Raw genomic sequence first — 14,245 nt, 5'->3', positions numbered from 1 at the left:
TTTTCAAGAGTCTGGTGATGAGGTGTAGGCAAGGCCATTCCATTGTCTCCTAACTTGGCTGAAAAACAAACAGTAATGTTTACAGATGGTCACTTAGGACAATCTGCAATCCAGGGGATGACCAGAAAGCAGACGTGGCAAAAAGAGCCCCCATCTCTCTCTGCCCACTTTGTGGCACACCAGAGCCCACATTTCCCTTATGGATGGGGTAAGCACTGCTGTGAAGGGACTGCTCAGGGAGCATAGGTAATCACAGGTTCAATAATCGTGCCTGCAGGAGTTTCTTCTTGAGGTGATCTTTGAGGTCTAGTGACTTACCGTGATGAAATGTGTCTTTGTCTTCACACTCTGAATGGGGGCTGTGTCCCTTATGTATTTTCAGTAGGGACAATCTAACATAACTCAGGAAGCCTGTAAAATAGTTATAGCCCCTCGTTGCTTGTTTTTACATTACCTCTCCCCTTCATTGCTGTTTGGTGTGATTAAAATGCAGGTTTGTGTGCTCAGACACTTTTCCTGTGTAAAACCATTATCTGTACAAATTTAGAGATACTGCACTGGGGAAGGTACAGCTTTTCTATTTTTGTTTAATGTGCTAATGCTACCCTAAAAGGCTGCTTTATTAATTTTTAGCCAATCCCTTTTGCATGTAATCATTAACTACAGATAGGACCACATAAGTTTATCTGTTACTTTTCTGAACAGAGAAACCCATGGCTCAGTAATTCACAGACGTCAAGTAAGGGATTCTAGATGGAGACATTTAGAAAGCAAATGGAGGCTTTCTAGACAGGGAAAACAAGGACTTTGGCAGTAAGAGATTTTTCTCCCCCTAAAAAGATTGTAGTATCGTAGGAACCATGGCAAAGTATGTATGGCCAGTTTGTACCTGCCAGAATGGTTTAAAATATAGTTCTTGATTTCTTTTGTCCTGAATCATCAGTGTGAACTTGTGTCTACTCTAGGAGAAAGCAAGGAAGAGAGGACATTTCGGAACTGGATGAATTCCTTGGGAGTCAACCCATACATTAATCATTTGTACAGGTAAATATTTTATGTGATTCAGCTTTATGGCCAGGGTCCAACTTTTCTAGTTTCAAATTGTAGGTATGTTTACATGAGAACATTTTATAAAAATCTCAAGAATTTTAGCCAACATTTAGAGTTTCAGAATGCTGGGGATTGGCAATACACTAGATTTTAAAAGAAAAGTATTTTTTGAAAAGATAAGATTATGATAATATTAGTTATAATTTGTGATGATATAAATAACCAATTTAGTAAAGATAATCAGTTCATCTTACTTTTTTATAATTACTAATCAGGAAAATAATAAATTATTTCAACTTTAACAGATTAGAAGAACAGTAATATTTTATAAATTGCTCTTACCATTTTATCAGTATTTTTCATTATAATTCATTCTTTCTACTTATTTTTTTTGCCCAAACCTTCAACTGTCCCATAATTTGTTCAGCATATTTTTTCTAATTTGTAGAAATAACTTGGTTTCCCTGAGTACTTATTTTGTTCTTTCTTGTTTAAAAATGACGACACGTTATTAACATTGGTAGGACTAAGAAAATATTTCATTGAATCATTTCCTGTGCTCTCTGGTAGTGCTAACAATGTGTCTTTCTAGGTGTAGATGAGAGGAAACCTTCCTTCTCTCTTTATAATAAAATCTACCAGCATGCCTTAAAAATGCAAAAGAACTCAACTTCAGCTAATTGTATATTTTTTAGGAAAAAGGTCTAATTAACTAAACCTATTAATAATTTACAAACCAAGGAAACTCATTATTATTTAAAATATGAACTGAAGATTAATGCCACAAAAGACCACGTTCACTGGCTAACTGAGATTTATGGTGCAGTTATTTCTTGGTGTATATTCAAAATGGTCTTTAAAACCGGTATTGCCTGATTCTGGTAACTAGCGTTGATGTGACAGACTTAATTTAATAAAGTCTTTAATAGGAGTGTGTAAATCCTAGCTAGATAACAAGAGATATACATATTTAGACTGAAACTTCTGTTATAGTAGCAGGGCAGTAAAGGACTCAAATGCTGAAGGTAAAGAGGAGTTAGATCTTTATGGACTCATTTGAAAGAATGTCTATAATATATAATTGAGAGAAACTAATAATAGGACTACCGTGATATCATTATTATTTAAAAATTGAGTATATACATATGTGTATATGAATTTTTGAAAAATCTGGAGAGATGACTACCAAACTATGTAACCTAGAGAGGAGGGTAGGGTAGTGAGGAGACTTTTATTTTCAAACTTAGTAACTTAAATATGGGTTTGTTTTGTTTTGTTTTTTTTACAATGAGCACGTATTTTCTTTTTAAATTAAGAAATAAATATAAAACTAGGGCATTAGGCTTTGTTGAAACTTCATGGTAACTTCATAAATGTCAGGAACACTAGAGTTCTCTGTGGTTGACAGTGGAGAAGGATTGACCAAATTTTTTTAGCTAAAGATTATTTTTAGTTATTTAGATCCTGAACTGCTAGCACAGGGCTTCTGGGTATATGTAATTTTTGGAGGGGGAAAGGGAATTCATAAAATTCTCAAAAATAACATAACCTTAAAAAGAACCATCGGGATATAGAAAAACAATAACCAGAGGTCTAGTTGGCACCAGAACTATGTGTCCATGAATTTGTGTCTGGCTCATATTTCTAAACCCACCTCTAAGTGATTTTAGCTTCCCACCTACTTATACCAAACCCAGACCAAAGCAAAATAAAAATTTAGATTGATTTTAACTGAAAATTCTCTCCTCTCAACAGGTTTTTAAATATATTTTAAGAACTACTAGTCTTAGAATTTTTCTATGACAAGTTGGTTCTGGAACACATCTTAAATTCTCTGGAAATCATTTTAACTCTCTGGGCATCAGTTTCCCTATTTGGAAGACATGAGTAATAAACCATACTACACAGAAATAAGAATGAATTCCTTTAGAGTAAAAAAGAAAAAATTCATGAACTAGATGACATTTCAGAACCTATACAACTACTTCAGTGATTTATTTTTCATACAAAGTTCTCCATGTGCTGATAGATAACTTAGCTCTTGATTACCTTCATCAAAGGAGGACTTTCTCCCTCCTTCACTCAGCACAGGGCCCAGCCCCCTTCACGGCCATATGGTGTGTGCTCAGAGATGCAAAGTAACTTTAATATGAACCTTAGCAAAACATAACTCAGTGAACAAGCTGTTGAGGGTGAAAAGTCAGGTAATTCATCACAGAGCTAGCAATTAAAAAAATCAATCACTGTTGCATTATGTCCTTAGCATACAGAATTGAAAACAGACTCAGTAGACATACTCTGCGTACCTCGGAAGAATGTGTTTTTCTGAATACAAAGTAGTAGTATTTTTACTTCAATAACTCCTACTTGCTCATAAATTCTTTCCTCTTAATGCTTGCTATTTAACATGAACAGCTTCCTACTGAGTAGCTATTGTGATTTTTATATAATTTTTTTTAAAAGTTTTAAAAACCATACTACGTAAGTAATAGATGAACTCATTCTCACTGCACAAGCTTCAGGAAGTATGTACATTAAGTAGAACAAAATAAAATATGATAATCCCTTTTTACTCCTCCCACATTCCTTTTTTTCCTGACCAGAGGTAATTGCTATTAACAGTCCATATCACACAGAGGTATTTAAATACTACTAATTTTGAAAATATTTTTAATAGGTAATAAACTGTATGCAGTGTCCTGCCTCTTGCTTTTTTAAACGTAATATGTTGTGTAAAGCTTTTCACGTTAGTACATAGAGATCTACCTTATTGTGTCTTATGGTGGCCCAGGAGTCCATGGTATGGATAATTTATTCAACAGCCCCTACTGCCAGGCCTTTAGATTGTTTGCAAATTAATAAAGACTCTGGGAGTGAATATCCTTGTACATATATCTTTGTAAACATTTATGAAAAAAAATTTGGACAGATTCCTAGGTTAGAATTTTGGGGTCAAATGATCTGTTCTGCCTGCCATTCTTTGAGCATTAAATGACCCTGTTGTATTTTTGTAGATATACGGCCATCTCCAGTGCGCTTAACAGAATCAGGTAGTGCCAACATTTCCTTCTCCTTCATTTTCTTTTCCTCCTGTCTTAGTGACCTTGCAGATGCTTTAGTCATCTTTCAGCTCTACGAAATGATCCGCGTGCCAGTGGATTGGGGCCATGTCAACAAACCTCCGTATCCTGCTCTTGGAGGGAACATGAAGAAGGTGAATGAAATAATGACCATGGATATTTTATTATTGTTCAGATAGAAAACAGAGGATTTAGAGTTTCATAAAGCTTAGTAAAGTGTGGTCTGTCCCCACAGATTCAACCCAAAATGTGTTAAGCTTAATAGCCTTTTTACAAGTGAGCTTTAATGTTTGGAAAGATGAAGGCAGTCCCCCCACCAGTCAGATACTTTATATAACTGTTTTTATCTTTAGCAAGTTGTAATACTTAATGTTCTTTGCGATGTATCATAAATGAATTCCTATTTTATAATCACCAGAACTTGCAGATCTTTACTGGTTATTCGTTAATATTTTTCAACAAATATTTATTGATTAACTATGACCTGTACAGTGCAATGCCAGGATATAAAATAGTAAAAGGCATGGAGTTGGTCCTTGGGAAACCCTAAAGAAATTAGATATGTGTGCAAATAACTACATTACAGCACAGTGTATGCAAAAGTGAATATTATCAGTTTTAAGGAAGAAAAAGCCACAGTCTGCACTTATCAGAGGCTTCATGCAGGAGGTAGTTTTGAGTTATACTCTGAGAAATGGATAGCATTTTGGCAGAAGGATACTGGAGAGGGGGCTGACGATTAAAAAGAATAGTTTGGCTATAGCAGAGGTTTCTGACAGGTAAGAAGTGAATGTGAATGCCAAAAATTTGAATTGAAGCCAGATGTTGAGAACCTTGAATGTCAGATTAAAGAGTTTGGGTTTTAAACTGCAAGCACTGGGAAGCCGTTAAACGTTTTTGAGCAGGACAGTGACTTGATTACAGTTGGTGGGAGAATAGCTGGCAGATGAATGGTAAAGGAAGTGCTTGTCTCCAATATTCTCCTTCCTCATATAGGGGATCTGTGGTGTCCTTGGTGTACCTGCTTGTTCTGTTGAATTGCCGGTTTAATATTCAACTTTTCCTTTCTACCTTCTATACCAGGTTCATTTGCTTTATAAAGTAAAAGTATGTAGGACTTTAAAATTTTTATACTTTCATTTAAGTTTTCTTTAAAGAAGTAGATGATTTATTTATTTATTTTAAAATATCTTTATTGGAGTATAATTGCTTTACAATGTTGTGTTAGTTTCTGCTGTACAACAAAGTGAATCAGCTATACATATACATATGTCCCCATATCCCCTCCCTCTTGCGTCTCCCTCCCTCCCACCCTCCCTATCCCACCCCTCTAGGTGGTCACAAAGCACTGAGCTGATCTCCCTGTGCTATGCGGCTGCTTCCCACTAGCTATCTATTTTACATTTGGTAGTGTATACATGTCCATGCCACTCTCTCACTTCATCCCAGCTTACCCTTGCCCCACTGTGTCCTCAAGTCCATTCTCTCCCTCTGCGTCTTTATTCCTGCCCTGCCACTAGGTTCATCAGTACTGACTGGAGAGGATATGGAGAAAAGGGAACGCTTCTGCACTGTTGGTGGGAGTGTAAATTGATACAGCCACTATGGAGAACAGTATGGAGGTTCCTTAAAAAACTAAAAATAGATCTACCATATGACATGACCCAGCAATCCCACTACTGGGCATATACCCTGAGAAAACCATAATTCAGAAAGACACATGTACCACAGTGTTCACTGCAGCTCTGTTTACAATAGCCAGGACATGGAAGCAACCTAAGTGTCCATCGATAGATGAATGGATAAAGAAGATGTGGTACATATATACAATGGAATATTATTCAGCCATAAAAAGGAACAAAATTGAGTTATTTGTAATGAGGTGGATGGACCTAGAGTCTGTCATACAGAGTGAAGTAAGTCAGAAGGAGAAAAACAAATACTGTATGCTAACGCACATATATGGAATCTTTCATTTAACTTTATCCTTTCATTTAAAATGATGTGTATATGGGAGTTCCCTGGTGGCACAGTGGTTAGGATTCTGAGTTTTCACTGCCGTGGCCCGGATTCAATCCCTGGTTGGGGTACTGAGATCCTGTAAGCCATGTGGCACAGCCAAAAACAATAATAATAATCAAATAAAATAAATGATGTGTATAATTTAAATATATAATACAAATTAATGGACTCAAATTGTTTTAACTTATCAATATGGCTACTGTGAAATCAACCTGCAGTCGTATGACTTAATAACTATCTCTAGTGGAATAAATGGAAATACAACCATATTCCCGGATAGAAAGACTAAATATTATAAAATTCTTGCAAATTAACTTACAGATGGAAAATAATTCCAGTTAGAATTAGAAGAAGTCTCCTTTTATGTATATGTGGGAGTGTGTGTGTGTGTGTGTGTGTGTGTTTGTGTGTGAAGAAGTCTCCTTTTATGTATATGTGGGCGTGTGTGTGTGTGTGTGTGTGTGTTTGTGTGTGTTGGGGGATGGGATTTATAAAGTGATTCTAAAGTTCCATTGGAAGAAGAAATAGGCCTAAATCATCAAGAACATTTTCCAAGAATATTGAGGGAGGGGCTGTTAGAAAATATAAAAAACTTATAAAGCTAAAGTAATTGAAATAGTTTAATAGGTATCTAAGAATGGAATGAAATAGAGTAGCCTAGAAACCTATCCTAGAATATAAGAACTTAATATATGACAAGGTGCTTACTAAATTCAGTAGGGAAAGAAAGGATCGTCCAAAACATGATGTCAGAACAGCTGGTTAACTATTTTGTTAGGGAAAAAAGCAATTTTCACCATGTGTCATCCACCAGAATAAATTCCAGTGGAATGAAAGTAAAGGGGTAAATGTTTAATAAAACTTTAAGAAAATAGAAGTGAGCGATAATCTACTCTTAGAGTGATAAATTACGAAGGAAAAAATTGATACAGTAGATACATATAAATTTAAAACTGTATGCAAAAATAAACACCATAAACAAAATTAAAAAGCAAATAAAAAACTTGGAAACATCTGCAACAAAACGACAAATGGTTAATATCCTTAACATATAAACAGTTCATATGAGTCAATTACTAAAACTCGATTACTATTACTAAAATTGTAATAGCAAAATGGGAGAGTGAACAATATGAGTGAAAAAATCACAGAAAAAGAAGTAATGATGGATAATATACACATGAAAAAGTTTTCACCCACAATAAAGAAATGCAATTTAAAATAAGAAGCAATTGGATTGCACTGCATTCAGTGTTAGAGGGAGTGTTCATTCGAGTAACCTTTCTAGAACAGTTTAGTAATACATATCAATAATCTTCAAAAAGTCCTTTGACTTAATAATTTCACTTATCATCTATCCTGATGAAATAATCAGAAAGTCAGACAAGTTGTGTGCCAAAATGCTCATCATAGCAATGTTTATAAACAAAAAAAAAAACAACTTAGTTGTTCAACAAAGGGGTAATAAATTGGGATACACCCATAAAATGAAGTAAAATGTACTATTAAAAAATAGCGTTTTTAGTGTTTTAGTAATAGTGACATGGAAATGAGGATACAAAATTGTATATATACATATGAATCTAATTTGTTTAAAACACACACACGCACACACACACACACACACGTGCACACACACACGTGCACACACACACACTCATTCAAAAAGGACTTCTTCCTCCAGATCCTTAGAATATGTATGTATTTGTAGACTTCGAGACTTTTTTAAAAGCCCTGTTTTTTTGAAAGAATGACAAAAAAGAAAGGCATCATAATATTAAAAGTAGTTAAATGGGTAGTATAATTACAAGAGGTTTATATATGTATTCATATTTTTCAGTATTTCTAGTGGTTGGACTGTCTACGTTTTATATTTTATTTGATATGCCTATAATTCTCAGGGGAGTAGAATTCAGGAAATTTCATTAGCTAATTTCACATAGGTTGTTTTTTTTTTTAACATCTTTATTGGAGTATAACTGCTTTACAATGGTGTGTTAGTTTCTGCTCTATAACAAAGTTAATCAGCTATACATATACATATATCCCCATTTCTCCTCCCTCTTGCGTCTCCCTCCCTATCCCACCCCTCTAGGTGGTCACAAAGCACCGAGCTGATCTCCCTGTGCATGACTCTTTTTGAATTATGGTTTTCTCAGGGTATATGCCCAGTAGTGGGATTGCTGGATCGTATGGTAGTTCTATTTTTAGTTTCTTAAGGAACCTCCATACTGTTCTCCATAGTGGCTATATCAATTTACATGTAACAGGAAAACAAAACTGAACCACTTATTCATTATATCTGGAATTTTTCGTTAATTATAAGATGTCTCAATCATATGTAGAATGCTTCCTTTCAGCAAATACTAGCTATTTATAGAATGAAACACAAGGCCTGAAATAAGTTCAAGATGTTTTAAAATTAAAGAAGCAGTACTTTCATGAAATGGTATCCAGGGAATTATTTTATGGACTTTGGGCATTCATCAGCGGGTGTCAGTTGCTTCATTTGTAAAGTTCATAAAGCTGCACCACTTGAATAGTCTTTCTTCATTATTTCTTCAGCATTTCTTTTCTCTTGGAACTCTGTATCCCATTATGTAATTTTTCTCATTTTCCAAATGATTTAAGCCTCACTTTTGAAGTGCTTGGTAATCATTTCTTCCATTAATTCTATGAGACTATATTCTGCAATTTTTTCGTGCTTTGTATTCATTCTTACCTTTCACAGGGTCTTAAACTTTTAGCCCGACAACTCTAGGAATTTCCAAGGCTCAGTTCTTGGCCTAATGCTCTTAACTTTCTGTATTTACATCCTCAGGGAGCACTTCCCTTTTTAGAGTGTTAAGTACTACCATAAATATGGTTACCTCTAGGAACCTAATTTCTTACTCCTTCTCTAGTTTGGTACCTCTCCAGATCTTAGAAGTATTTTGCCAAACTTGAAATCAAATGTTGTCGAAAAGTAGAACATATCTTTTCCCTTAACGCTAGCATCCATTTCCAGTTTCTCTTTCATTGCTGGTCACATCAGCATCTTAGCCCTCTAGACTATTAACCCTGAGCTCCTTTCTCACCGTCATTCCCCTCAGGAACTTTGGTCAAACTAACCATAAAACAGATGGCCCTTCATTGAAACACATTTTACATGAGTGGTTATTACAATTTGCTAGAAAATTGTCCTGTTAAAATGAGTGGCAGTGGAAAATATGCTGGTTTTTCTCTCTCTTGTTCACACTATTACATAATCAGGGCTCTACTATTTTCCATAAACTAGGAATTCATTTTTAAAAATTATGTGCCTATTTCTATTTGGAAGACTAAATCTATAATATTAAATGACTAGTAGGAAAGAGAATTTTGGAATTTTATCTCCATGCATGTAAAAAAATGAATACATATCAAAGATTTAACTTATTAAGGGAACCAGGCAGATATTACAGCAGGTTCAGAGTATCTTCTTGCATTTTTATTTGTAACAGGCTGACCTCTGGGAATTTGGATTCTCTTTTTGCAAGTACAGTCTCCATTAATTTGTACAAATTCTGTTATTGTGGGGTCCTTTTCTCACCTTTCCTGGAAATATTTTCTTCTTCTTAGAGAGAAGTATATCTTTGTATCTCAGGTTTACTTGTTTTTTAATGAGGTCTTAACTAATGGGAAAGAAAATCAGGAGAAACCAGTTATACTGTTTTTCTTAACTAAATGTTTACTTTATTCTAAAAAAATATTTAATCACCTTTTATTACTGGTGATATTATGAGATCTTAAAATTTCACTGGGGGAAAGGTAAATATATATATGTATGTGTGTATATATATGTACATACACACATTTATATATATATGTTCTGAGGTAAGAAGTATAGTACTAGATGACTGGAGATGATAAATTTCTGTAGAGCCCAGGATAGACAAAAAAATTTTAATTGTACTTATACCACTGGAAAGAAGTAGTTAGGTAGATAATTTACTTGGTGTTTATTCATCAGATTCTTACTATAGACAGGGCACCGTGCTGAGGCCTGGGCTAGGGGTAGGTAGAGTATGATACAGATTTGTACACTTTATAGTTTTTGCCCTTTAAAAGGGGCTTATGTATGGTTGACAAAAGAAAGTTCATAAAATGCTAAATATAAGTAGAAGATGGTACATAAGCATTATAAAATAACCATGATTGGCAGTTCATCAAGGGATGCAGATGATACAGTTAAACTTAATCCTTTGATGAGGAAAATTGGCTAAAAGCTTAATTTTTTTTTTTTTCCTGCGGTACGCGGGACTCTCACTGCTGTGGCCTCTCCCGTGGCGGAGCACAGGCTCCGGACGCGCAGGCCCAGCGGCCATGGCTCACGGGCCCAGCCGCTCCGCGGCATGTGGGATCTTCCCGGACCGGGGCACGAACCCTTGTCCCCCGCATCGGCAGGCGGACTCTCAACCACTGCGACACCAGGGAAGCCCCTAAAAGCTTAATTTTAAAGGATGAGTGAGATCTAGATATAGAATATTGGAGATGAAGTTAGATTCTTAATGAAACAATTTCTCTATTCCTTAATTTTAAATGTTGACAAAACAACACTGATTACCTCTATTGATGGAATGCATAAAACTGGGTTTTTAGTCTCAGATTTGCCACTAATCAGCTGTGTAATCTTAGACAGTAAAGACTTTTAGAGTAAGAGGGGATCTTTAAACTTTTCAGCCAGTTGTTTCTCTAGGTTAACCCCTCAGTACTTTGATATTATCAACTATAAAATGGGAATAGTTATTTCCTTAATTTCACTGGTTATTAGGAAATGAAATTCTGTCATAAATTTTCAGTGTCATCATAATTATTTTTCAGATGACTGAACTAGGCTGGCATATTTAAGAAATATATTTAAAAATTTGTTTTATACCAAAACTTTTACTATCATTTACAGATTGAAAACTGTAACTATGCAGTGGAACTTGGGAAGAATAAGGCCAAATTCTCCTTGGTTGGCATTGCTGGGCAGGACTTAAATGAAGGGAATTCCACACTGACTCTGGCATTAGTGTGGCAGCTGATGAGAAGGTAAAGGCTGATTTGTTTGTGACATCACTGTCAGTCTCCTTCAACAAGTCACTGAACTAAAACTTTAGCTATTTTTGAAGAACAGCAAACACAGAAGAAACATACAATGTGAAATATATTAATTTTTAAATGATTTATTGTTGATAATAAATTTTTTACAAATTATATTTTGTTTTAAAGGTGGGTCAGTCTCTAGAAACACAATTACTTTTATTAATGCCTCTGAAACACTGCTTTGTAAGGAGTTGTTTTAATTTTTAAAAGTACCATAGAGTAGTTTTTGTTTCTGATTACTAAGCTCTGTACTAGAGCTTACCAGACTAAAATGAGAAATATTTATTAGAACTGAAATATTTCTTAAATATTCATCTAAATATTGATATAAATGATGTGAGAGCAAATTTTACCCCTTTCAGTCTTAAATATGCATCTCTTCTGTTACAGGTACACGTTGAATGTGTTATCGGATCTTGGAGAGGGTGAAAAAGTAAATGATGCAATTATAATTGAATGGGTCAATCAGACTCTTAAAAGTGCAAACAAAAATACGTTTATTTCCAGCTTCAAGGTAATCAAAAGCTATTTAAAAATTTGGGGGGGGGGTAAGAAACTAAGTTTAAGAAGGAATTTTTATTGGGAATTACATTGGTTTAGGTTTAGAATTACATCAATGTTGTATCTCAGAAACACACAATTGATGAGCTTAGCATACTAATTATTTGGCATGTGTAAACCAGAAATATTCAGTTTGAATTCTTATATTTTTGACTGGTTATCCTATTGAGTATAAATGCAGGTTAATATTATTGGACTTCAGTAATCTAATCTTAAAAAAGAAATTGAGCCAAAAATCCAATTGTCAAATGAAAAAAGAAAGATAAAAAGACATTGCTTATATAGGACCTATAATGTTTTGTGCTCCCTAGCAGCAGTCTCAGATTTGTATTGACATCATTTCCAAGGCATAACAGAGCCAGCCAAACCGATTCAAGTGGGAATTGAGAAAACTGGTAGGAAAAAAAAATCTTTGTCTTCTGGCTTCATAATGACACTTAACACTCACTTCTGAGCATTTGTGGATGATTCATAAAGCACTCAAAATGTAGTCTGCACATATATACCGACTAATTCTCATGCATTTCCATTGTGTTTTGCTTTTGCATGCAAGCTGATATTAGCTACAAATAAGCATGTCTGCTTATACACATTTGTTCAGTGAACCTTGTGTTTGTGATTTTATTATGATATGTGAAAAATTACCCATCAATTTGTATTTTTTTTAGTGAAATAAGAGTGCAAATAGATGAAACCCTAAGCTCTCACAAGAGTTATCTAACCATCTTTATTTTCTTCTTTGCCTTTGCTATATATGTTTGACAACATGGTAGAGCAGAAGAAATGTCAGAAATTGATAAATTCAATCTTCTGTTCTTTACCAAAAACTGAGCCCCAAAGTGGACAGCTGGATGTTGGCAGAGATGTTGCCTGAGTCCTAGTTCAACTGTGTTTCTTTCTTTTCCATCTTGGAAGGAACTAATGACATTGAGTTTTTGTTGTTGCTTATTTTTTTAAAAAAAAGAATTTTTAGTCCATGATTTGTCTTTATATATTTTAGATATAAAACACAACTTAAAATGTAAAATGGGAAAGGGGACATATAAAACTCTCTGACAGTTACTCTTTAAAATTGTTATACTGAAATTATATACATTTGTACATTAATTTGTGAAAAATAAGCATGTATATCATTAAAGTAAATACAATGAGAAAATATTTAGAAGCACATTAATAAATATTTCATGAGCTCTAACTATTAAGTAACATTTTTGGTAAAGAAAAAGATGTAAGAAATTATTTTGGCTCTCCGAGTGTCTGCCATTTACTTCAAAGACAAAATTTGCATAACCGAGAAGGTAACAATCCTACAGGGTAAATGTTAAAATCCAAAGAAATAATACAACTAATATTATGGAAAAATCTAACTGATCATTTCCAACTGAATGGTTAGTGGAGACAGTTGGACTTTATTTGAGCATCAGAGATGGAGGCAGGATTTGAATTGGTGGAGAACAAGAGGGTAATAATAAGCTAGAAGGGGGTGCACCTTGAATAAAGGCAAGTCTGAGAAGGTTAGGAGAAATAGTCTGGCTAGACAGGATTGTTCCTGAGGGATATAGTGCAAGATATAGGCTGGGCCAAGACTGTGGAGGAATCTGGCCTTAAAAAGGATATTGATAAGGGGAGTAACGAAAGCATAGGAATACTGTTCTGAAGGTAGGGAGCAGGATTAGTTGGAGCAAGAGTGGTGTAAGTGCAAAGAAAGTGCTGAGGCAGAACTCAAGGTGTGAGGTGATAAGGATCCTGGGGGGGGCAGGTGGCAGAGGAGCACTGGGAACTTTAAGAAGGATAGTTATTTGCAAAAGAACAGGTAGGGTTTGGCTTCTTGACTTAGGGAAGCGCAGGAAAGAGAGAGGAGTTAAAACTGGATGTTTGGGGCCTGGGTAACTGGAAAACTGAGGTGCAGCTGCATTCTAAAAAGGCAATGAATTCAGTTTTAAGCTTATTGAATTTGAGGTAATTTTTAGGAAATGAAGAGTTGGATGAAAAGAGATATTAAAACTAGGATTACAAGCTTGGTGATCAGTTGAATAGAAGAGAGAGTTGAAAAATGGGAGTACACACCCATTTAAGGGAGAGAGCTCACAGAGAAAAGCAAATTTGAGACTATGGTTTTACTAGAACTGAGGTGGTAGAAACATTGCACAAGTGCTTGGCATGTATATATGCTTGATAATAAAACTTTAAACAGAATATAAATAAGAAATATAGCAGTGCATGCTAAAAAATAGTTGGGCTGGGGAGGTTTTTTCCAACTCAGTGTGTTATATTTGAAAGCTATGATAAGTGGTACTAGTAAGAACCTATTAATCATAATCAAGGCAGTGCTGTACCCAGAAATTTTAGAAAAGACAAATTTACCTGTTTTAGTTGCAAATTAATTTTTCCTCACCAAGAAGATGAGGAGGTGGTATATCAGC

The 14,245-nt window shown here is 34.9% G+C and overlaps 1 protein-coding gene across 1 annotated transcript in view; it reads left to right on the top strand.

Annotated features, from left to right (window-relative positions):
* Positions 1-14,245, top strand: part of PLS1 (plastin 1) — a 75,167-nt gene that overhangs the window by 55,270 nt on the left and 5,652 nt on the right. The window contains exons 11-14 of the mRNA XM_007126488.2: positions 966-1,044; positions 4,150-4,264; positions 11,074-11,207; positions 11,652-11,775. Of these exons, the coding sequence (XP_007126550.1) occupies positions 966-1,044; positions 4,150-4,264; positions 11,074-11,207; positions 11,652-11,775 (452 nt within the window). The remainder of the gene's footprint in view (positions 1-965; positions 1,045-4,149; positions 4,265-11,073; positions 11,208-11,651; positions 11,776-14,245) is intronic.

The sequence above is a fragment of the Physeter macrocephalus genome, chromosome 1 (assembly GCF_002837175.3).
Source record: "Physeter macrocephalus isolate SW-GA chromosome 1, ASM283717v5, whole genome shotgun sequence".
Classification (NCBI taxonomy): Eukaryota; Metazoa; Chordata; class Mammalia; order Artiodactyla; family Physeteridae; genus Physeter; species Physeter macrocephalus.
The sequence above is the reverse complement of the archived record's forward strand: the minus strand, read 5'-3'. Positions and strand labels throughout refer to the sequence as shown.